General features: G+C 42.6%; 1 protein-coding gene across 4 annotated transcripts in view; it reads right to left on the bottom strand.

Annotated features, from left to right (window-relative positions):
• VWA8 (von Willebrand factor A domain containing 8) overlaps window positions 1-15,008 on the bottom strand; it is a 271,730-nt gene extending 256,722 nt beyond the window's left edge. For all 4 annotated transcript variants that reach the window (XM_061629912.1, XM_061629914.1, XM_061629913.1 and 1 more), the window contains exons 1-2: window positions 14,705-15,008; window positions 8,331-8,408 (exon numbers count right to left, since the gene is read on the bottom strand). In XM_061629912.1, coding sequence (XP_061485896.1) covers window positions 8,331-8,408; window positions 14,705-14,891 — 265 coding nt within the window. In that variant the 5' untranslated portion in view covers window positions 14,892-15,008. The remainder of the gene's footprint in view (window positions 1-8,330; window positions 8,409-14,704) is intronic.
• Window positions 15,009-25,767: the final 10,759 nt, after the last annotated feature.

The raw sequence follows: 25,767 nt of genomic DNA, 5'->3' as shown, positions 1-25,767 counted from the left end.
TGTCCATGACAGAGGGACTGATGTAAGGCCCCCCACATTCAGATCACCATTTATTTATTTATTTATTTAATTAATTAATTAATTAATATACAGCCCCATAGCTGAAGTTCTCTGGGCAGTTTACAGTACCTAAAAACACTAAAAACACATATACAAATTTAAAACACATCTTTTAAAAACAATTTAAAACACAATTTAAACATTTAAAACAATTTAAAAGCACATGCTAAAATGCCGGGGAGAAAAGGAATCACCATCTCCATGTCCAGTTGCAAAAACCAAGTCTAGAGTATGCCCTGCTACATGTGTTGGGCCAAGTGTTGGGACAGTCCCATGGTTGTCATGGAGACCATGAAATCTTGAGCCGCTCCGCATAAGCTGGCTTCGGCATGGATGTTGACCTCTGTGATGTTCCTATATTAATGTATATATGGTAAGTGTTGGTTGTTTAGAAGATATATGGTAAGTAGTGAAAGAGGAGGGGGAGTGAATGGGCAGTAGAATGCTAGATGATTGGCTGAGTGTTTAAAATGGCTGAACGTATAAAAGGAAGAGTGAGAGTGGAATCAGGGGGGGAGAAGAGAACTGAGTGGGTTGCTTGGTGGGGTTTAGAGAGTTGTTTCACAGGAGAGAGTGGAGGAGGAGGGAGGTGGAGTTCGGATTAGTATTGAGTAAAACCATATGCTTATGTGCTTTAAGAAGAAATCTTGTTAATCTTGTTAGCTTTGTTATCTTTAATAAATACTTAATTTAGTTTACCAAAGGCCTGATCCTTGACTGGGGTTTCACAGACCAGAAGGGAGGGTAAGGTAATGACCAAGGCTGAAGGGGAACTGTAACAAATGGTGGCAGCGGTGAAGAGAATAACAATACCAGTATTCAGAGTCTCTGGGAATACTAGTATTGGGACGTTACTGGTGGTTGCCTAGCAGGGGGATCTGTTGAGATCTGTGCTAGAGCGGATAGGTAAACCATAAGAGAGTGCGGTCCGGACTGGTGGAGTCCCTGGTGGTGCCTAGAGACAGGCAGTAACCACGAGCAGGTAGGAACCTGACAGGGAGAGCCAGGGAAGGAGGCCTCACAACCTCCCCCAGAACCAACAGTCTGGGGCATCTCAACAGTACACCCGAGACCACCTACGTCAGCTCAGCTAGGGAGTCTGTTGGGCAGTGGGGTGGGTGGTACACCAACAGAATCCTCAGTCTGTCCCGCTGACCCAACATAAGGTGCAAACACTCCAGACCAGTAGTCACATGGACAGGGTGCTTGCAGAGGGAGATGGAGCTCCTATAGACCACAACAACCCCCCTCCCTGACCCTCAGGTCTACCCTGATGCTGGACCAGGTACCCTGGTGGACATAGCTGGGACAGACTGACTCCCCCCTGCTCACCCACCCAGGTCTCGGTTATACATGCCAGATCGGCTGCCTCATCCACAATTAAATCGTGAATGAGGGAGATCTTATTATGCACCGATCTGGCATTTAGCAGCAGCATCCGGAGGCCTGAGAGCTGGCTGATAGGGCAACCAACAAACCTGCGGGTGTCGGGAGGACCGGAACAAGGCACAGCCATTAACTGCCTGGGCCACGTTCCCCTTACCTGGCAAGTCCTCCTCACAACGCCATATCTCCCTCGACCCATCACTACACTAATTGGGGCTAAGATCACTCATTTGACTATATAGCTTGGGGAGACTGACTCCTCCCTGCTCAGCCACCCAGGTCTTCATTATACATGCCAGTTCGGCTGCCTCATCCACAATTAAATCATGAATGAGGAAGATCTTAATATGCACCGACCTGGTGTGCTGGGATGTGCCTTAAAATCATTTTATATTGAAGGGTAGGATATAAATTGTATAAATAAATAAATATACCACAGCAAACAATTCACTAGGAGCCAAAAGCAAGCCACAATAGCACAAGTTCCAGAGTGGCAATGAGATCAGCACAATTTATCATTTATCAATCTATAATAAATAGTTAAATTACTAGCACTGTCTTCTAACTATGTTGTCATGAAACAGAACAAAGAGAAGCAATGGGTGGAGTTTGAGCCCCACAGATGAGGTGCCAATATCTACCATATGCACCATTCCATTACCAACTCAAGTACTGTAGCTTTTCTGCACCTGTACAGAATTACAGAGTGCAGAAAGCCATTCCCATACAGCCAGTGAAACCAAGGATGTTTAAATGAATCTATGCTAGGGGTTGTCCCTATTACTGCTATGGATAGTATTTGATATCAATATGCGAACCAAAGGTTCTGTGGTATAGCTAGTAGGGACACAGCAGTGGCTGGTGTCATTGTTTGTTCTTTCAATTCTTTTTAGGTTTTTTTTTTACCTAGCACAGGGTGCCGGCCCACTTGCAGTGATATTGGCCCTGGTACAGCTTCGGACAGCCACCATAGTATTCATTATCTATTATGTGTATCTGGAATTTGAACAATTTCCAGGATGATTTACAATAAAATTCAGTTTAAAATAAATATAAATATACAAAACAGCCAATAATGTCAAGCAAGCCGTCTAAACCTGTGTCTGTGGTACATTTCCCCTTGCCTTACAAGGGCATGTGCCCAGGAAACCAGTCTGCATTCAGACAGCATGACAAGCCCAGGCTTGTGGTTTGTTGCTTCTGGCATGGCATAGTCAGGAACAGGGGAGAAGAGGGAATTTGGAGCAGTGAGCATGCTGCCTGTTCCCATTAAACTATAGTTAAACATTAACTATGGCTTAACATGAAGTGTGAACACAGTGGTGTAGTCGTCTAGGATCGTGGGGGGGGGGGTTGTATGACCCTTACTTTTTTGAGAGTAGGGTTCTAGCAGGGTCCCTACATACGAGCCAATCAGCATGAAAAGGGAGCATGCTAGCCACTGAGAAGAATCTTCTCACTTTGCTAACAACATACTTCCTTGTCCTTTCATGATGATTGGAACCAATCAGAACAAAAAGAGATGAGTCAGTTACTGAGAAAACTCTTCTCACTAGCTAACACACACCTCCCTTTTCATGCTGATTGGCTCCCAGGGTAAGTGAGAAGTGACCTTCACGGCAAAGGATCGTGGTCTCCCAAATCCTAGTCCCACACTTGGCTTCATTTCAGATTTCTTAAAATTAAAATGTATTTTGCAACATTTAGCCCCCAGAAAGAGAGATTGAGCTGAGGGAAGCCTATACACACAGCAATTTTATTCTGGCTCTATAATTCTGCAATTGCAAAAGAGACTAATCCTGGGAGCATGGCTGTGAGGGGCTGTAGTGTGACTATCATGAAGGAACACCTAACGTCTCAATTTGTCACTATGCTACTGAACACTGCCAGTATTAGAAGCCCAAGAGCAGTTTACTTGCTGTGTCACTAAATACTGCTGGTATATTTCACATTCATTAGTTTAGCTACTACTATTTTTAGTTTTAGCTTGAAGAAAAGAAATTGGATCAGATTTAAGAGTTATTTAAAATAGAAACAAAATTCAAGAAAAAAAGCAAGCTGTCACATTGAACAGAATATAAATGCTACACAGCATACAAGAATATTCTAAAACCTCAGGGATACAGATCCTCTGGACACAAGTGCACTCAAATGCACTTATGTCCTCCTGGTCACCTTCATGTTGTACAGTGTATTTACTAGTGTAAATTTTAATGCTATAATTAGCTCCCACAGAATTTCACTATTTCCTTTATTTGAAAATTTGAGTACATAGAAAGGCTTGTAGGCATAAGTTGGCAAATACGCTTAGTTGATCTTACAGTTTAACATTATTAGTGCTTGGGTTTGATCCTTGTTTGCTTGATCCTTGCCCCACATGGCTCATCTTGGGTTGTAAAGAGAAACTGAGCGAAGGGATCAAGGCAGTGGTGAATGCTTCCTTAGAAGAAGGGGCAGTGCCATTAGCCCTCAAGGAGGCGGTAATAAAGCCCATTCTGAAAAAGTCCTCCTTGGATCCCCAAGAGTTGAACAACTTTCGCCCAGTCTCTAATCTACCATTCTTGGGCAAGGTGATCGAGCGAGTGGTGGCTAATCAGTTACAGACACACTTGGATGAAGCAGATTATTTGGATCCGTTCCAATCGGGCTTCAGGACTGGACATGGAACTGAAACAGCCTTGGTCGCTCTGGTGGATGATTTAAGGAGGGCATTGGATAAGGGAGAACATACATTCCTCGTCCTCCTGGATCTCTCAGCGGCTTTCGATACCGTCAACCACGGTATCCTTCTAGATCGCCTGAAGAGAATGGGAATAGGGGGCACTGTTTTACGGTAGTTCCGTTCCTATCTCTCAGATAGACATCAACGGGTGGCATTGGGGGATGAGGTTTCAGACCCTTGGCCTCTCAATTGCGGTGTGCCACAGGGTTCTATCCTCTCCCCCATGCTATTCAACATCTATTTAAAGCCGCTGGGAGCCATCATCAGGAGATTTGGGCTGCAGTGTCACCAATATGCGGATGACACCCAGCTCTATCTCTCGTTTAAGTCCTCACCAGAGTTGGCTGTGGAGACCATTTCCAAGTGCCTGGAGTCAGTAAGCGAATGGATGGGAGGAAATAGGCTGAAACTAAACCCTGACAAGACCGAGGTGCTGCTTGTGGGAGATAGGAGAAGGTTAGGAGATATAGACCTGGTGATCAATGGGGTAAAATTGCCCCTGAAGGACCAGGTCCACAGCCTCGGGGTCATTCTTGATTCCCAGCTGTCCATGGAGGCTCAGGTTTTGGCAGTGAGCCGGGCAGCTTGGTATCAATTACATCTAATACAGAGGCTACGACCCTACCTTCCTGTTCATCTCCTCCCATGGGTGGTGCATGCCCTGGTCTCCTCTCGCTTGGACTACTGTAATGCGCTCTACATTGGGTTACCCTTGAAAAGGGTCCGGAAATTACAGCTGGCACAGAACGCGGCGGCATGTTTGATTAAGCACAGCCGTCGCCGTGATCACATCACTCCAGTGTTAGAAGACCTACACTGGTTACCAGTTGTCTACCGGGCCCAATTCAAGGTGTTGGTATTAACCTTTAAAGCCCTATACGGTCTCAGCCCAGTTTATCTGAAGGAACGCCTCCAGCATCAACAAATGAGCCGCCTGACGAGATCAGCCACTCAAGACCTTCTCTTGGTCCCACCAGTTAAAACAGCTAGGCTGGTGCGGACCAGAGAGAGGGCATTTTCGATCGTGGCCCCCGCCCTCTGGAACTCTCTGCCTTATGATCTCTGCCATGCCCCCTCCCTGCTGAGTTTTCACCAAGCTTTGAAAACCTGGCTATTCAGGCAGGCCTACTAGATCCCTATCTGTTATGGCTATGGGTGGTCTTAGTTTAAATTGTATTAAGGTTCTCGGTTTTATATGTGTATTTTATATATTGTATGTTATTTTAATTTGTACGCCGCCTACAGTGGCCGCTCATGCGGCCAGATAGGCGGCTTAGAAATAAAAAATTATTATTATTATTATTATTATTATGGGTTAGCATCAAGTAGTTCAGGATTACTAATTAAGGCAACCAAAAATATTTCCTCCTGCCAGACTTTCTCAATCTCTTTCACCCTACTTCTTCCTTCTCATAATCTCCATCCTGTAGTAATCAAACTCTTCTTTCCAATACTTATTTATTTAAAATATTTGTAGGCTGTCTTTGAGAGTCAAATCCTCCCGAGGTGACATAAATTCTCAATATAACATCAAAAAGTTTAAAACAATAGAACATTGTTCAAAAAGATAAAAAGAATTATATTCATCATAAATAGCATTCAGCCCAGGAAGAACAGTAAAATTAAATTAATAATTATAAATTAATAATTATAGATCCTTATTTAAATAGGCCTTGAGAGTGTTCTTGAATGATTGTATAGACGAACATTTCATATTTTTAACAGAAACAGAGCTCCACAGGAATGGGGCCACAGCTGAAAAAACCCTGTCCCTTGTACCCACCAACCCAGAGCTTGGAAGTAACTAGTTACAAGTAACAAATTACTTGTAATTCATTACTTTTTTGAGTAAGGAGTGGGTAATTCTTTTACATTTTGATTGTAATAGAACTAGGAGCAATTTTACTACTTTTGTGGAGTAACTGTAATGTTTCCAGAATTACTTTTGGGCATTACTTGGGGGGGGGAGCAGGGGAAGTCTTCTGCTCCTCTGATTTGTGGATGAAAATCATGTGCCTCAAACTGGGCTTCTGTGCAGTGTCTCTCTTTCCTCATGCTCTGTGGATGGGTAGGAAGCGACGAGGGAGGAGGCGGAGAGTGAGACAGGGTGGAGTGGAGAAAACAATTATTTTAAAAAACGGATAGTGGTGGTGAAGAATGGAGTGGAGGGAAAAAGGATCCGGAGGTCAAGAACATGGATAAAGGAGAAGGAGGCAGCAGCAGAATGGAGATAAAGAACTGTGGAGGTGAAAGATGACAACTCCTCTCTCTCTCTCTCTCTCTCTCTCTCTCTCTCTCTCTCTCTCTCTCTCTCTCTGTGTGTGTGTGTGTGTGTGTGTGAATACTGTGTTTGCATTTGGCATTACAAAGTGGCCTCCACCATCCTGCTACTGTGCTGCATTTGCAGTACTTTAACTTTTTTGCATCTCAGGGGAAAATGTTTGCTTGACTGAGAGTCCCTTAGTTGGGGGCAGGGCAGGGTCTGGGAGGTGGTTAAGTGGGAGAAATTATCCTGGCTGACTGAGGGGGGGTGTTGCACTTGGTTTGACGTGCAAAGATATGAGTAGTGTCCTCTGCCTCCCTCCCCACCTCCCTTACCAGCAGAGAGACCACCATTGCTATCTTATGAATAAAAATAATTATTCTACTACCTCTGGATGTGTTCTTTATTTTTAATGTTGTTTTAGGCTACTTAGATGTGCAGCAGCCAAGGCCAGCACCTTGTAGGCGTTTTTTTTAAGTAACTGAAATGTAATTGTAGTGATTACTTTGGAGGAAAAGTAAAGTAATCAGTTACTTTCAGAGCAATTGTAATTGTAGCTGTAATTACTACTTTTGGGGCCACGTAACTGTAACTGTAATTTATTACTTTTTAAAAGTAATCTTCCAAGCTCTGCACCAACCTGATTGCTCTCTCAGGTGGGCATATAAGCACGGGCTCTGAGGATCACCTCAAAGTGAGGGCAGGGTGACATGATTGAAAGCAGCCTTTCAAACAATCTGGTCCCAAACTGTTGAAGGCTTTAAAGATTTAAACCAGCACTTTAAATTGGGCCCAGAAACACACCAGCAACCAGTGAAACTGATATAGGTATCACATGTTCTGACTGCCTTGCCCTCATCAATATTTGGGGCAGCTACACCAGTTAAAGTTTCAGAACTGTCTTTAAAAAGCCCCTCACAAAACACATTACATTAGTCCAACCTGTATACATGGGTACCTCAATCAAGGTCTGCCCTCTCCAGACAGGTTAGAAGGCCAACTGCAACCCTAAGCTGGTAAAAAGCATTGCTGGCCAGCACTGCTGCCTAAGCTTCCCAAGTCAAAACTGAGTCCAGGAGAACACCAGTTTAAAAAATCTAGTAGCAACACTGAAAGGTAATGACATCAAATGCTATCTCCAGTTTGTAACTTGTGTGTATGTGGTCAAATCCATACATATAAAAAAGAGAGGTGCACTTATATTTAAGTATATTGTGTGGAACCACAGGCAGAAGTCACACACTCAAACTACTGGGATTAACAACCCTGTTAACCTGAGGTTTTTCCACATTCTGCTCTTTGTAAAGACAGCAGATATTATTCCCACATCCAAACCAATGTGCATGCTCTTCAATAAAGTTTTAGTAACAAAATTACCTGCTCTGATCCTTGATTTTGATTCCAGACATGCAGCATGTGAAGCAATTCACAGGTCTTGTTGAAGACCAAGCTCCATTAACAGTAAACATAATACATGTTTACTCAGAATTAAGTCCCACTGTATCCAACAGGGCTTACTCCCTGTAGCTTAGACCATTCTAGTTGCAGTCTCTTGATAAATGAGATCCAAGAGCTGTATGTTGAAAGAGGAGTGAAATTTTTGAAGTACATATTTCTACTGAATTTAAAGTGGTTACCTATTACATTTTTACTTTGCCCCTTCCTCCAGTGTCAGGGCTTCCCCTGAAAGATTATAATCACAACAATCCTTAAGTTGAGAGAAGGTGATTGGCTCAAGGTCACCCACCATAAGCTTCACGGTGGAGCAAGTATTTGAACCTGCATCTCTCTCGTCTAAGTCCAATACTCTACCTGCTAAGGAATCCACTACATTCTTATCCATATTTGTTCAACTAGACCCTACTTTGAACTTTGTATTAGAAGAATAAATATTCTTACTGTAGTTCACTGGGACAAGTTCTGGATTTCTTGGAATTTTGAGTTTGTATGACACATCTCCAATAGTAACAATACCGCCTGAAAATAAAAGGACAATTTTCATTAATTGTTACTTTAAAAAGAACTATACAATGATCATAAATCTAACACAGCCTACAAAGAGAAAGATGTCTGTTCCTTCAGGACACACATTATTTTCTGACACCTTTCTGCAGTACACTGCCCAAGATGGCATTTTAACCATAAATTTGTTATAGCCTTTGTTCTGTTTTACAGCTGTAATAGTAAACCTTTGTATAGAGTAACAAACCTAGTATGTCTAGTTTTCCTTTAAACTTATGGCCTTTACAGCTCCCAGAACTTTTGAATATGGACAAATATACATGAATACCTCAATCAACCTCATTGCAGAAACCCTAAAAAGCCCTAAATTCATCCACGTTCTGACACTTAACATTTTCCTTTAAGACCTAGGATTGGATCCAGACTTGCTCATGCTTACAGTAGACCCACTGAAATCTACTTTAAACTTTATAGATCTACTTTAAGCATTACTAAGTCTGAATCCAACCGCTGTATCATATTTAGATAGCAAAATTCAGCAAGAGGAAAGAATTTGCCAAGAAGTTCATCTTTAATGTTCTTTTTTTTTAACCTCCAAACCTTAGTTTGTCAAATATAAGTGGGGTGCAAAAACCCTATGATAGTATCTATTTTACATCTTTGTAATCTGTTTTTAAGTATCTTTAGAGAAATAGAAAATTATTTAGTTACTAAATTCTTACAGCTATGGAGGATGCCATTTTAATTTCCTAACTCAGGCCTTAATGTCCTGGGCTTTTTCAAATTGTTTCTACCTATTTTGATATTATTAGTATTACTAGGCACCATCTAGTAGTAAGATAGTTTCTCAACCACTATCCTAGGTTTCTGGCCTAGGTTTCAAGTTGCTGGGCACCTTCTTCTTTCCTAGTAATTCAGCTAGGACCTCCCTTGTGACCCCAACAACACTTTTGGGGCATCATGTCATTGGCCTCCTTTAAAAGAATCAACAAGATCTTCATATTTGATTATTGGTTTCAGTGATAACCTACCAGTGTGAAACACAAGCTAGCTCCTATGTACAACCAGTGGAATATGTTTTCCATAATGCTTTGTGTCATATGAGAATGTTACAACTAATGAACAATTAGTGCCATTCAAAGAAGATATCTGGTGAGCCAGTGTATGCTTCCCCCCCATCATAACTATAACTTTTGTGCAAAAATTTAATCCAGCTTGCATTGGAGGTCACTGCTATCTCATCTGCAAATATTTGCAAGCAAGCAATGCCCTCACTTCAGCAAGTAGACAGATTTAATGGCCGGCTCTCAACCAAGGACCACTTTTCTCTGTTCACAAAAAGATATTGTACACACAGCAGAAAGGGAGAGGGGGAATCCACTACACTAGCTTCTTTCACCTAGGCTCCCCCCATTCCCCGCTTGTCACAACCCCAACTGTTCCTCAGGCTGGCCATCTAGGTTACAGTATATCCAGAGAGGTGGTTTTTTTTAACACACACATTTTGCACAAGATGCTTTATTAACAATATACATTTATACTACTAAGAACATACTGCCTTTAACATAAAAAGAATCCGTGAGAAGGAACCAATGATGAACTTTTCCTATAATGAAGTTCTCAGCTTCTTCCTTGTTTTGCCTAGCTATTGGAGTCTAAGAAATAGATTTCAGCCTCTGCATCTTCTTTTGCCTCCCATAATCAGTAACCCTCCCTCTCTCCCTTAATTTTGATTCCCTTTCCTCTCCTCACACCCTTGCTCGCTGGCTTTTCCACATCACTACTCAGCATTTACTGAAAACCATCACTGTTTTTCAATGCTTTTTTTTTTTTTAAAGAAAGAAATCTGTACTGGTCAGATATCCTGTTGGGTAAATATTCTCTTTTATTTTTAATACATATGCTTTGCACAGAAGCAGTTTTGTGTAAAACTGTTATATTAAAAATAAAAACATGTATGTACTGCAATGAAAAGAAAGGTAGGGTATAAATGTAATAAATAAATAAATAAACAAACAAACATGCCTTCAGGAAGCGAACAAATAGGCACAACTGTATCATGTGAGCCACCAGAAACAAAATGGCTAGGTTGCACTCAGGTGAGGAGCAAACAGAAATAGGCGGTTTGGCAATAGAGAGCACCCAATGAAACATCACTACACACGACTAACTACCTATCCCCCCAAAAAAGTGCTACACCAGCAGTGAATCCATACCAGAAGCAACTGTAGATGACAAATGTATTTATTTTATTGATTGATTGATTGATTAAATTTATTAGTCGCCCGTCTGGCTGGTTGTCCAGCCACTCTGGGCGACACACAACATAAAAACATACAATTCACATTAGAGCCTTAAAATTCCAACAATAACGCTAAAGTCTAACCTTAATGGCTTATTTTTCCTTATCAGATTACTAAGGAATGGGAAAATCCATATTAACTGGAGGGGAGGGGAGAAGTACAGGCTGGCATTTTGGTGAGGAGAATGTCATGTGGACAACATGAAAAACATGAATGCATTGGATGCATCAAATCTGCTTTAAACTGCTGTGATACACCCATTAACTATTATGAAAATAGATAAAACTTTTTTTTAGGTGTACTGGGCAGAGCAATTTCTATGCTAAGCATAGATATGACAGATGACTGCTGTTTAAATAGCAATTTGTAGGGTCATTTTGACTCCTAGTACCTTGTATAGTTTTTTCAGCGCAGGGTATAGTTTTCTCAGTCATTGCAACATGGGCAGAATACTGTAGACCCCAAAAGCTGTAAGAGTGAAAACATTGATTTTTCACTAAATTGAGGGGAAGTGGTCTGAGATATCACAAGGCAATTCATAGCTCATCATAGTTGAGAACTACCTGTAGTAATGGATTAGTGGAAGAATGACATACACATTTTATTTTATTTTCAGTGCTCTTGGGGTGAGTATGTGATCACATGGTGGAGCAAAGGAGGGGCAGGGATATTTGGGGCTTAGCCATTAAATTGTAAGTTACTTTGGGACAAAAAAATGTAGTAAACAACAAATAAATACTATAAAAATAATTAGACACTCAAGTAACAAGCAGGGTGAAAAAGCATTTCTTATAACAATCTATATTGGACATGGGACAAATGTGCCCCGTATCAACAATTCTATGGACATATGTGCTACCAGCTGTAAATTCTTTCATTCTATTTCAATAATAGTCACTTCAATAATAGTCACTTCAGATCACTAGGGCTAATTACTACTCATTTTGAAAATGTTCTTTGAAGTCAACTGTTGGTAGTCATCTTAAATATTGCTTTTAATGTGGCAGAAATTAGTCGATTCTAGGAGGTAATTTCAGGAAGAAGCAGAACCAAGAGAGTAACTACAAGGACTTTGATCAAAACTGAAGCTGTTGGGTATCTGAGTGACAATCATGAGACTCGCTTTGGCAAATATTTACTGTATTACCCGGTTTAAAAACAACAACAAGAGATAAAGAGGATCCCAGAAGTCCATAGAGTACAAGCAGACAACAAGAAATTTATACTGAAAGTGAGAAATGGGAAATCTACTCTCCAAACGAGCTGTGTTATGATCATAACCTCTGCAGTAGCACACTGAAAAACATGCAAGAGGCTCAAAAGAAGATACACCACAAAGACTTCAGAGAGAGAGTATTAAAGCTAAACATGTAGCAGCCCATAAAAAAAACTTAGGACATTGACAAAGGAGAGAAACAGGAACATTCTGATCAAAATAAAGGTGAAAGTCAATGACAAGATTACTTGAGATCAGGGGCGGCCCCAGACATGCTGGGGCCGTTGGGCACAAGCCTGCCCCAGGCCCCGGAGCTCCCCTTCTGTGATTCATGGCAGGATCACTGCCGCGGATTGCACACCCCACCATTCCCTTGCTTAACCTACCTTTCTCAGTTGTTCTGCGGTTATACACACAGCCCTGCCCTTAACAAAGATGGCAGCCGAGGTTTCCCTAAGGGGCTGAAGCCTCTGCCGCCATCTTGGTTCATGGCAGGGGTGCACACGTGCAGCATGCATGCATGTCATCAGCCAAGATGGCGGCAAAGGCTTCAGCCCCTTAGGGAAACCTCAGCCGCCATCTTTGTTAAGGGAAGCACCACGTGCACAACCACAGAACAAGGTAGATTAAGCAAGGGAATGGCGGAGGTCCGAAGTTCTCACCATGCAATCCGCAGCAGCGATCCTGCCGTGAATTGTGGAAGGGGAGCAGAGGGGCCCCTTAGGGGCCCTTGTAGCCCCAGGGACCCTCGAGCCAGTGCCCCACCTGGCCACCCTTTAGAACCGGCCCTGCTTGAGATGCTATCCGAAGCACATTTACATGGAAGTAAGTTCCACTAAAGGAAAAGTCATCTCCACACAAGACTGGAGTGTTAAACCTAGCCCTCAATAACTGGTTAAACTGTCTGTAAACTGCAGTAATAAAAGTGGTATAGAATCACATAGTTCTCTTTTACATAATACCAAGATATGGAGCATCTAGGTACATTTAGCCCAAGCAATTAAAAGTAAAGCTGAAATTCTATGTACCTAGTAAGCCTCACTGTGAGACTTACTTTGGTTAACATTCGTAACCTTGGAACTGTAAGAACTTCAAATATTTAGAGAGAGAATGTACTGCCTTCAAGTCGATTCTGACTTATGGCAACCCTATGAGGCTGAGAGGCAGTGACTAGCCCAAGGTCACCCAGTGAGCTTCATGGCTGTGTGGGGATTTGAACCCTGGTCTCCCAGGTCGTAGCCCACTAGGAACTAGGAATACAGAACCATTACTGTGAAATTTTGAACTAATAAAATAGGAGAACCCTAAATCAAGGGACAGGCAGACCAGGGGACAGAAACCAGGAGTGTGAAATTTATATATCAATGACATTTTCTAAAAGCCAGGTATCAATACAAAATCTGGTTACCTGACCTCTGCAGTAACCAAGATCCTTTTATTAGGCCCAATTTTTTTTTATCACTAAGAACTTGGGTTTCTACATCCCTGCTTAAAATATATTAAACATGTGGGCACCACTCTTGTCAGCTTAATATTTACTTGCACAGATGCATTCAGGCTGAAATGTTCCAGTTTTTAAAATGTATTTCAAATAATTTCCCAGTACAAAATGTATTACTCCCCAGAAACTTAATCCTCCCCATTCTATTTTTTATTGCAGATACTGCTCCAGCTTTTGGGGGGAGGGGGCTAGGTAGGTTATCAAGGGCCACCTGCCGCCCTGCAGCACTTCCTCTCTGCCTTGGATATGCTCTTTCCTGACATTACAGTGCCAATGCTCGGAAAGCCCAAAAGTGAATGGGTGGAGGCTAGTGATTGCCCCTTCCTGTAGCACTTGCCAGCAGGCTTACTTGGTGATGGCCCCATAATGGCCTGCCACTACCAGGTAAGCGTTTGCAAGCACACACACAAAATGATAAAACCTGGTGGCTGCAATGCTATAATGAGCTCGTGCCTGCCATGTCAGTCCCAGGGCAGTCATGTTAATCTCTCAAGATCTCTCACTGCTATTTCCCATTTCTTCCTATTCATGTGGTCTATCCCTTCAGATCCATTCCTTGTTTTATTTGTAGATTGTATTTATTTCAATGGAGCCTAATCATATCGAATGGCATTTGTAGACCCTATTCTTTCCTGTGGCTCTTCAGATAATTCCAATTGTTTTGGGCACTCTCACCATTTGTTTTAGATGCAGAGGCCTGAACAAAAACAGAACTTTTCAGAACAGCATGCAGGTTATAAGGGCAACACCATCCCCCTAAGTATGTTTCCGAATACTACTTGCTGGAAACCACAGGTCGGGAGAGTGCTCTTGCACTCAGGTCCTGCTTGCAGGTTTCCCATAGGCATCTGTTTGGACACTGCGAGAACAAAATGTTGGGACTAGATGGGCCACTGGCCTGATCCAGCAGGACTCTTTTTACGTTTGTTCTCCAGGAAATCGTACACAGATAACTGAAGATTCAATTATCGTGGCTAATACCCTTTGATAATTCTCTTCCACAAATGTGTCTAATTCTTTTTAAAAAGCCAGCACGGCCAAACCGCTTGTATCTTGTGTCATCGGATTCCACAAATTAAACAAAGAGGCAGAGAAATGAGAAGGGAGAAGAATGGGGAGGAGGCGGACGACAGACTAGAATGAAAGATTTGGAGCAGGGCTAAGAATCTGACGACAGCGTGAAAGGGGAGAGAAAGGATTTTGTACTAGGGGAGGTGAAGGGTTCTGGGAAGGCAGGGGTAGGGTAGATAGAGAAATGACTGGTGCGGGGGCCAAGGAAGGTCCCTGTTACCTTCGGCCGACCCGGCGCCGTGCAATGTCCGGACATGGCACCGCAGAAGCCGCCCCGCTTCTCTACTGCCGGCTGGTGGGTGCCACGCCGCTACCTGTTGCAGGAGAAGTCGGACCCTCCTGGCCGCCCCAGGAGCCCCGCAGGCACTGCCACCACTACCACTGAGACACACTACCCGGGACTGCATGACCCAGATCAGAGGCAAAGGAGAACAGGAGGGCCAGGGGAAGGGCACCGGCAAAGCATACTGTCCCTCCGGAAACTGCACCCGCTGTTTGTAGGACCGGGATGAAACTGAAACCCGAGAACCCGGAAGGGGGAGGGAGAAAGTCGAGGCAGCGGTTTCATGTAGACGTATGACGTGCTGCTGGAGGTACCGGCGCAGAAGCGTTGTCCCACAAAACCTAAAATCAGAGCTGGCTACTTTTTCCTCCATCGGGGCTCCTGTGCCTTTCAACAGTTACAAGACAAGCAAAAGTCCAAACGAATAGGCGCTTTTTTGTTTGTGTGTAAACAGGTAAAGCGTCAGGATTGTATCCAATGATACATGCGCGAGCATAACGTAGCTCAGCCCGGCTAACTTTCTCTTCTTCCCCCTGTAGCCCCCTTCCACTCCTGAAAACCTTCTCGATCGCGCAGCGGGGGGGGGGAGGGAGGGAGGAGACAGTCATACAGGGCTGTAACGGGAGGGCGGAATCGCCCCAAATCAGGCGGAGGAATCTTCTGTCGGCGGGAGTATGCTTGTACGCTGTATAGATTTTTTTTTTAATTCATGTGAATACATCAATACGTATAGTAATGTTCAGCAGCTTAAAGAAAAGACTCAAACGTATACGCAAGATACCAACAAATTACAATGACAAGAACAGAGAAACCACCATGGGTGTGGGGACAGACTCGGGCTGCAACCCTGACCACAATCATTAGGATGCAAACATACATACATTAGTAAACATACATAGGACTGTTTGTGTGTGTGTGTGTTAATGCTGGTATTAAAGGCACAGTCTATATAACACGGGGTGGAGGGATGTGGGGAACCATTTGAAAAGTCTTGTCCCTCAGTCCCCCATTCAGTGATAGTGGAATCACAATCTACAGGCTCTCAGAGGTACTTTTTTATATTGAGCTACAAGTTCCAGAGACCAGTACTGGAAAAAAATCTTGAACTGAGCCCTGATGACCCCCCTCCACTCCAAATTAACGTCATATGACCACAAACCAGTTTTCAGTGCCTAAAGAAAGGATTATGTGAAATGATGCTGGGAGAGGCAACCAGATAAAGTGAATGGGGATAAACACATGGAAGCCTCAACACTTGTGACTCCCCTGAGAAAGTTTCCAAAAATATGTATCTGCATTAATCTTAGAACGATCAATCAACTTCAGTGGGAAAGAGTAACACAATAACTTGCAACGTCTGCTGCAACTTCTTGGGAACGGTTTCACTTGATGCGGCCTCATGACGTAGACAAGGTGCTTGCGATGATGCGGCCAGCAACGTGTCCTCTCAACCCTTGCCTTTCTTGGCTTACTAAAGCTTGCCAAGGGGGTCTGAGTGGATCCAGGGTATGGTCAATGCATCATTGCAGGAGGAAGTGGTTCCAGCCGCCTTGAAAGAGGTGGTGATCCAACCACTCCTGAAAAAGCCCACCCTGGACCCATTGGCTTGTGACAACTACCGACCGGTTGCAAAAAAACCCTTTTTAGGGAAGGTGATTGAGAGGGTTGTGGTGCAGCAACTGCAGGTGAAATCTTGGATGAAACATTATCTTGACCCATCCCAGTCTGGGTTCAGGCCTGGTTATGGGACTGAATCGGCCTTGGTTGCCCTGATGGATGACCTTTATCAGGAGAAGGACAGGGGGAATGCAACCCTGTTATTCTTACTTTATCTCTCAGCGGCTTTTGATACCATTGACCATGGTATCCTTCTGGGCCGACTTGGTGAGATGGGTATTGGAGGCACTGTTTTACAGTGGTTCCAATCCTATCCCCAGGGTTGCTCTCAGAGAATAGCATTTGGTGACTGTCTTTAGGGCCCCTGGCAGTTGTGCTGCGAGGTGCCACAGGGTACCATCTTGTCCCCCATGCTGTGCTGCTGATACCCAGCTCTATTTCTCTGTAACATCTGAATCAGGAAAAGCTGTGCAAGCCCTTGACCACTGCCTGGACTCGGTGGTGGGCTGGATGAGGGCCAATAAACTGAGTTCCCGAGTTTGGATAATTGGTCAGTTGCCTGCTTTGGATGGGGTCATACTCCCTCTGAAAGAGCAGGTCCATACTCTGGGGGTGCTCCTGGATCCATCTTTGTCGCTAGAGGCCCAGGTGACCTCAGTGGCTAGGAGTGCCTTTTACTAGCTTCGGCTGGTAAGACAGCTGCGACCGTTTCTGGACCGGGATTGCCTGACCACTGTTGCCAAGCACTGGTAACCTCCAGGCTGGATTACTGTAATGCGCTCTATGTGGGGCTGCCCTTGAGGTTGGTCCAGAAGTTGCAGCTGATGCAAAATGCAGTGGCGAAATTGCTCACTGGGGCAGGGTATCGCCAACATGTCACCCCGCTGCTGAAAGAATTGCACTGGCTGCCCATTTGCTACCAGGCCAAGTTCAAGGTTCTAGTTTTGGTGTACAAAGCCCTATACAGCTTGGGACCAGGATACCTGAAAGACTGTCTTACCCCTTATATACCCAGTCGATCACTGCGCTCTGCAGGTGAGGGCCTCCTGCAGATACCACCTTATCAGGAGGTTTGTTCTGCACAATATAGGAAATGGACCTTTAGTGTCATAGCCCCTATTGTTTGGAATTCCCTCCCCTTAAATATTAAGCACACGTCATCTCTGCTATCTTTTCAGCACCTTTTGAAGACTTCTCTTTCAACAAGCCTTTTAAGTTGAGACGTATCCCAGTCTGCGTCTGTGTTAGAATTGCTTTTTAATATATTTTTAATAATATGTTTTAACCCTCTTTAAAGATGTTTTTAAAGCTTTTTTTAAAAAACGTTTTAAACATTTTGTTTTAATGTATTTTAAGATCTGTTTTTATGATGTTTTAAAGTGTTTTTAGCATTTCTGTTTGCCACCCTGGGCTCTTGCTGGGAGGAAGGGTGGGATATAAATCAAATAATAAATAAATAAATAAGGCTGCAATCCGAACCCCACTTACCTTGGAGTAAGCCCCACTGAATTCAATACGGCTTACTTCTGAGTACATATGGCTTGGATTGCACTGTAAGGATTTCTTTTCTGTGGCACTGACTGTGAGGGACAGACTAGTTCAGTACATATCTTAGTCCAATTAATATAGGGGTTGTTCCCACATTAACGTTTACCACAATAACTGCAACATCAAATGCTGACTTGCATGTATGAATAAACAGTTGCAGATCTGGCACCCACAGGTAGAAATTGCTAACATATCAAACACCTTTCAGTCAGTTCACACATTCATTTGTTATTCATCAAGTACTGAAAAGTCAAGTGATGTACAGTAATACCTCAGTTAGATACATTCCTGGACATTACTTTTTTAACAGAAACTTTGGTACCAGAGATAGAAATAATAGGGTTAGGTTCCTACACCCAGTGGGGGCAGCTTCAACATGGGCTTTAAAGGGTGTCCACCCAGTCCTTCCCCCTTCGAATCCTATTGGATTCTTCTCTCCCCAGCCCTGGGAGAAAGCAAGAGATCTCTTTAATGCAAAGCAAAGACACAGGCTGGTCAGTTTCACTTTAAAGCAAAGGCACAGGCTTGAACATGTATCTACAGTAAAGAAAAGCTGGTCAGTTTTCGCTTTTAAAAAAAAGCCTTCCTTAAAAGGAGCTTCCTTCCTGGAGGATTTGTTAACTATATGGGGACTGTCAGTTGAAAAATCAGAACTGGAATGCCCAGACTGAGCCTGTTATTTTATAGTGTCATTAAGGGAGGTATGGCTGATGTTAAAAAGACAGGAATGTTTTTATGATGTATTCATGTACGTTTTCTCTGAAGTACTCATGTATGCTTCTGAGTATGAACTCTATCTTTTCTTTCTAAACGCCTCTTTAGTTTTCTCAAAATATATCAGTTTTTAATCCCCTCAATGTAGTATGAATCCATTGTGAATGATGTGAGTGAGGTTTTAACTTAGAAAATTTTAAACTTAGAAAAGAACACTCTGCTGCCAGAAGAGAAGCAACAGGTAATGTAAATTTCATCACCAAATTTGCTATTTCAACAGTGCTAGACAAAACTATGAAGACTCAAGTCAAAGCCTGAGGTAGTTAATTTTTTTGGAACTACATTGAGCAGTGCCCAGTCAGGGCCCTGCTAGTGTGACCTCAGTCTAAAAGAACACCCCAATATCAGCACATATTGAATCACTGGTGTTAACAGGACTAACATCTTTTTAACCATGTGCTGACATTCTGTGGTCAAGATAACAAAGAATGCAAAAGAAGGAGGCTTGAGTAACTGATCCCCTGATAGCTGGAGGAAGGCGTATAAGAGCCTGAGCAGAAGACAGCCTATTTTGGCAAGATTTGGGAGTAGGGTTGCCAGGTCCATGGCCTGAGACTGATCCTGTATCTTTAGGAGAAGAGAAAGTCAGCCAAGAGCAGGTGTTCTTGCAACACTGTAATGAGAAAAACCACAAGGTGGAATTCTCCCTTCCCCCTGCACAACTTTCAAAGATACAGAAGGTCTTCTAACTACAGGGGTAACTAAACCCCTATAGAGTGTGTGTGAATGTGCTAATTAGTTTGTGTGTTAATATGCCTGTGTATAACAACTTTTTTGATTTTCTTAATTGTCTTCAATAAACATGGCATCAATAATAGCCTCCAGAGAAGCCTCCTCTTGTAGGCTGTTGATGTTCTTCACATTAAGTTGAGCCACTAGAAACACATCGTTTTATAATTACAAACGTGCAGGCTTAGCCAGTATTACTCTGTTGCAGCTGTTACAGACTGCAGTGTTTTCCCTACTTACATGAGAAGAAGTCCCTATTCAACTTAAGAACATAAGAAGAGCCTGCTGGATCAGGCCAGTGGCCCATCTAGTCCAGCATCCTGTTCTCACAGTGGCCAACCAGGTGCCTGGGGGAAGCCCGCAAGCAGGACCCGAGTGCAAGAACACTCTCCACTCCTGAGGTTTCCGGCAACTGGTTTTCAGAAGCATGCTGCCTCTGACTAGAGTGGCAGAGCACAGCCATCACGGCTAGTAGCCATTGATAGCCCTGTCCTCCATGAATTTGTCTAATCTTTTAAAGCCATCCAAGCTGGTGGCCATTACTGCATCTTGTGGGAGCAAATTCCATAGTTTAACTATGCGCTGAATAAAGAAGTACTTCCTTTTGTCTGTCCTGAATCTTCCAACATTCAGCTTCTTTGAATGTCCACGAATTCTAGTATTATGAGAGAGGGAGAAAAACTTTTCTCTATCCACTTTCTCAATGCCATGCATAATTTTATACACTTCTATCATGTCTCCTCTGACCCGCCTTTTCTCTAAACTAAAAAGCCCCAAATGCTGCAACCTTTCCTCGTAAGGGAGTCGCTCCATCCCCTTGATCATTCTGGTTGCCCTCTTCTGAACCTTTTCCAACTCTATAATATCCTTTTTGAGATGAGGCGACCAGAACTGTGCACAGTATTCCAAATGCAAACACACCATAGATTTATACAACAGCATTATGATATCAGCTGTTTTATTTTCAATACCTTTCCTAATTATCCCTAGCATGGAATTTGTCTTTTTCACAGCTGCCGCACACTAGGTCGACATTTTCATCGTGCTGTCCACTACGACCCCGAGGTCTCTCTCCTGGTCGGTCACCGCCAGTTCAGACCCCATGAGCGTATATGTGAAATTAAGATCTTTTGTTCCAATATGCATAATTTTACACTTGTTTATATTGAATTGCATTTGCCATTTTTTCGCCCATTCACTCAGTTTGGAGAGGTCTTTTTGGAGCTCTTCGCAATCCCTTTTTGTTTTAACAACCCTGAACAATTTAGTATCGTCAGAAAACTCGGCCACTTCACTGCTCACTCCTAATTCTAGGTCATTTATGAACAAGTTGAAAAGTACAGGTCCCAATACCGATCCTTGAGGGACTCCACTTTCTACAGCCCTCCATTGGGAGAACTGTCCATTTATTCCTACTCTCTGCTTTCTGCTTCTTAACCAATTCCTTATCCACAAGAAGACCTCTCCTCTTATTCCATGACTGCTAAGCTTCCTCAGAAGTCTTTGGTGAGGTACCTTGCCAAACGCTTTTTGAAAGTCTAAGTACACTATGTCCACTGGATCACCTCTATCTATATGCTTGTTGACACTCTCAAAGAATTCTAATAGGTTACTGAGACAGGACATTCCCTTGCAGAAGCCATGCTGACTCTGCTTCAACAAGGCTTGTTCTTCTATGTGCCTAGTTAATCTAGCTTTAATAATACTTTCTACCAGTTTTCCAGGGACAGAAGTTAAGCTAACTGGCCTGTAATTTCCGGGATCCCCTCTGGATCCCTTTTTGAATATTGGCGTTACATTTGCCACTTTCCAGTCCTCAGGCACGGAGGAGGACCCGAGGGACAAGTTACATATTTTAGTTAGCAGATCAACAATTTCACATTTGAGTTCTTTGAGAACTCTCGGGTGGATGCCATCCGGGCCCGGTGATTTGTCAGTTTTTATATTGTCGATTAAGCCTACAACTTCCTCTCTCGTTACCACTATTTGTCTCAGTTCCTCAGAATCCCTTCCTGCAAATGTTAGTTCAGGTTCAGGGATCTGCCCTATATCTTCCACTGTGAAGACAGATGCAAAGAAATCATTTAGCTTCTCTGCAATCTCCTTATCGTTCTTTAGTACACCTTTGACTCCCTTATCATCCAAGGGTCCAATCGCCTCCTGGATGACCTGTTTATTGAGCATTCATTCCAGTTTGTTTGTGGGGAAGTTAGATGATGTTGCATCATTCAGGTGTTATCCCACACTTTCCAATGTATTTTCCCATTGCTTTCCTTATTGCAAAAAGTCTGATCTTTTGAGAGAGCAGGTTTGCTGCACAAGACCTCCCAAACAACTGTAATTGCACAACCAGAAATTGCTTGCATGTGATTGAATTCCACTAACTGCGACAAAGTGGAAGACCCCTTTCTCCATAGCAGGTGTTCATAGGATTGTACGCTAAGCTATTTCCACATCTGTATTGTTCCAGGCCCTTGCATCCTGAAGCCTTATCTTAAATTATACAGTCACGAGAATGGCTGTATACTATAGCCAGCACAGATTTTTCACATTCCCCATGTTAAATTGAAAAGACTTAAATTGCTATTCTGCTGCTTCCCATAAGCTCATTTCTGCTTCCCCCAGGCACCTGGTTGGCCACTGTGAGAACAGGATGCTGGACTAGATGGGCCACTGGCCTGATCCAGCAGGCTCTTCTTATGTTCTTATTTCAAAACAAAATCTTACCAAACTTACAGTCCTGAACTCATAAATGCTTGCTTAACAACCCTCTAAGTTTTCATGGTGACACATAAAACAGTCAGAGAGAATTCAAAATCTAAAACAAGAGTAAAATAATTCAGACCCCTGTTGGACTTTTTTTTGTCAGTGGTCTCATCATTTGTTGAAACTAATTAAAAATCAGCCATGTTTATAGAGTACCTGTAATCCTATTACTGACCTTGTCCCATATAGTCTAAACATTTAAAAAATGCCTGGCTGAGTTTTAATTAATTTAAGAAATGTTACATTGGAGTCTATGATAGTACAGGCAGGCTCAGTAAAAACCAACTGTCAGGGTTCTAAAAACTATGTTACCAATTCTTCCAAACTACACAGGAAGTGGATTGGACTGTGAAAGACCAATCCAAATTGTGTTTGCATTTTGACAAATTTGAAGGACAGTACAATATCTCAAAGAGGAGGTCAGGTCTCCAGCTCCCTTGGTACATTCAATATAGCTGCCCAATTTTCCTGCTTTTTAAAGTTTGATAGAAAGATCTGTTGGCTATAGATATGCTCTTAAAGGTTTTTTGCCTATTAGTAAAGTTCTCTGCTTTTTAATCTGGGAGGTAAGAAACTGGATCCTGTGCAAGTTTGCTGAGAATGGATCGATCATTTGCATGCTTATTGAATTCAGTGGGATTGGCTGTTGGCTATAGGTATGTTCTTAAACTGCAAGGGTTTTTTTTTTGCCTGTTAGTGAATACGTATTTCAATCATACATTCTAATTTGTCCTTTTATGTGTGTTTGTGCATGCCAGTTATATTGCAGATGGTTTGGGACAAAAAGGTTTTTGAGCCCCTCATACTACATCTAATTTTCCATTAATCTGTGTTGATTGTCCACAGAAAAGAAGTTTCAAGATGCCCAGAAGACAAGACAGTTCCTCTGTTTTGCACACCAGCAGATAATGATCATAATAATATTACAGAAACTCTGAAGTTGCAGATCAGATCCCTAATGTAATCAAGTCTGTTGCTGCATAGTTCATTTGAAGGCAGAGTGCCATATAAGCTATTTGCCCATCAATTGCTTTCTCAACTAGGCTGCTCTTGCTGCTGTGGAAAACAATTACCTTCTAATGATCTAACTTTTGCTTAATGGTGCAGCAGTGCAGTAGCCATTTATTTACCAGCAATGTCTGCTGCTTCAGATTTCACACAGATGCATGCATTTTGTTTTGATAACATGAGTATAAAAGCTTTATGCTTTCACATAGATTTTTAAGTCACACATTTCTACATACCAAGAAGTATTACAAATATGAATAAAATACTTCAGCAATTAAGAAAGCCACAGGGACTGGGCAACTTGATCCTGTGTCTAGTTAAGACAATCATCACTGTTCTCCAGCTAGTACCCATACAGGTCATTTGGCATCTTATTCCCAGTCAGCTGCAACACACCAGCATAGATTTGTTTTAAACAAGATTTTATAGCTTGGCAATCAGGTGGAGATGATTGTTAACTGGGGACAGATAGTGTCCCTCATATATATATATTGAACTTATACCCCACTTTTCACTATCTGAGTCCCAAAATGATTTATAAAACATACAATATACAAAATTTAAGATCATTAACTGAGGCCTTCCTCTGTGTGCACCATTTGAGGGAAGTCTGCAGGATGGCAACGAGAAAATGGCCCTTGCCTGTAGTAACCTCCCTCCCTGCCAATATATAGAAAGCTTTCCCCAGGGAGGCCTGTGACGCCCTTCCGTGGCTCTCCCTGTCAGGTTCCTACCTGCTCGTGGCTACTGCCTTTCACTAGGCACCACCAGGGACTCCACCAGTCTGGACTGTCCTTTATATGGTTTCTCTCTCCGCTCTAGCACAGATCTCACTAAATCCCCCTGCTAGGCAGCACCACCAGTCACGTCCTGTAACCAATATTCCCAGAGACTTTGCCTGAGTCTCTCTCTATCTGGTTACTTTTGTGACTGCGTGCGTATGCTGTCCCCAACCCCTTTTGTATCTATATAGATTACTCATATAACTCTGGGTTGCTCTGGATACTTGAAATGTTATTATTCCTCCCTTCGCCGCTGCCACCATTCGTTACTGTTTCCCTTCAGCCTTGCTAATTACCTTGCCCTCCCTTCTGGTCTGTATATTCCCCAGCCAAGGATCAGGCCTTCGGTAAACCAAAATAGTATTTATTAAATATCAGAAATAACAAGATTACTTTTATAATGTTACATAAGCGTATGGTTTCATCTATTCCTGTGATACTTGTCTTATTATTAACTAGAACTCTCACTCCCTCTTTCTCCACACTCTCCTGACATCCACCACCAAACACCTTCTTCCTCTCACATCCACCAACTAACACCCACTGACTAACATCCCCCAACTACCAACATCCACCCAGATTCAACTGTCATTCATCCATTTATACTCCCAGCCATTCAAACGCTCAGCCAATCATCCAGCATTCTACTGCTCATGTACTCCCCCCTCCTCTTTAACTCCACTTACCATATGTCTTCTATATAAACAGCACTTACCATATTTACATTAATACAGGAACATCACAAGGCCCACCTCATGGCAACCTTGTCATCATTTCATCACCAGCAAAGATGGGTGGCCCCTATTATATTATAATATATTGTTAACTCTGTAATATACTTTTGTAATTTTATCATTTTTACTTTCTTATAAATCGCTTCAGGACTTTTCAATGGGAAGTGATATACAAATTTAATAAAACTAAACATAAAAGTCAGTTTAGCCCTTTGAAAACTATTAAATAGATTAGCCCATAGGGTGAAATCCTAACTTCATGTAGGGCTTTTCCCCCACCATAACATGTTTCCCTACATAGATATCATCAGGACAAACATGCACATGGCTCTTTTATCATCTCTACAGATGGTGTGAAAAGATTATTGGTGATGACTGTGTCAGGGGTGGAGAGCCTTCAGTTCAAGGGACACATTCTCTCATGAGGAATATTCCAGGGTCATATACCAGCAATGGACAAGGGCAAAGCCAGAAACACCCCACCTTTTTTTCTCATCCGTGCAAGCACATACACACATCCATTCTATTTCCCCCTTTCTCTCTTTCCCCTTTCTTCCTCCAGCTGCCTCCCTTCCTTGCCCCCATGCAGCAGTTACACTTTTAGGAAAGCTCCCATGAAAGCTTTTAAAAAGCCCAATTCCTGAGAGAGGAATTGGAGGAGTATTGCAGTGCATGGGGATGGGGAGTCTAACTTTTCCCTCCCAAACTCCAACTCACCCCCCAATTGACCCCCCCCAGCAGTCAAGCTTCAAAAAAGTGTATGTGTACACAATTAAGTACACTTGTCACATGTGATGGTATTTGTGCTTCTTTCCACACAGAAATTATATCCATGTAAGAATATCAACAGATGTGAAGCTGCCTTTAGTCATCTAATTAATTAACTCACTATTTTAATATAATCTATGTGCATATATGGAAAAAGAATTAGGTGATTTTTCCAGGTGCAATCCATCTTCTCGAGCTCTTGCCACCTCTGTTGACAGTGAATCTCATTCCCAGTTGTGTGACTCCTAAAACGTGCAGCTTGGCATATAGCCTT

The sequence above is a fragment of the Rhineura floridana genome, chromosome 5, assembly GCF_030035675.1.
Source record: "Rhineura floridana isolate rRhiFlo1 chromosome 5, rRhiFlo1.hap2, whole genome shotgun sequence".
NCBI classification, from domain to species: domain Eukaryota; kingdom Metazoa; phylum Chordata; class Lepidosauria; order Squamata; family Rhineuridae; genus Rhineura; species Rhineura floridana.
The sequence above is the reverse complement of the archived record's forward strand: the minus strand, read 5'-3'. Positions and strand labels throughout refer to the sequence as shown.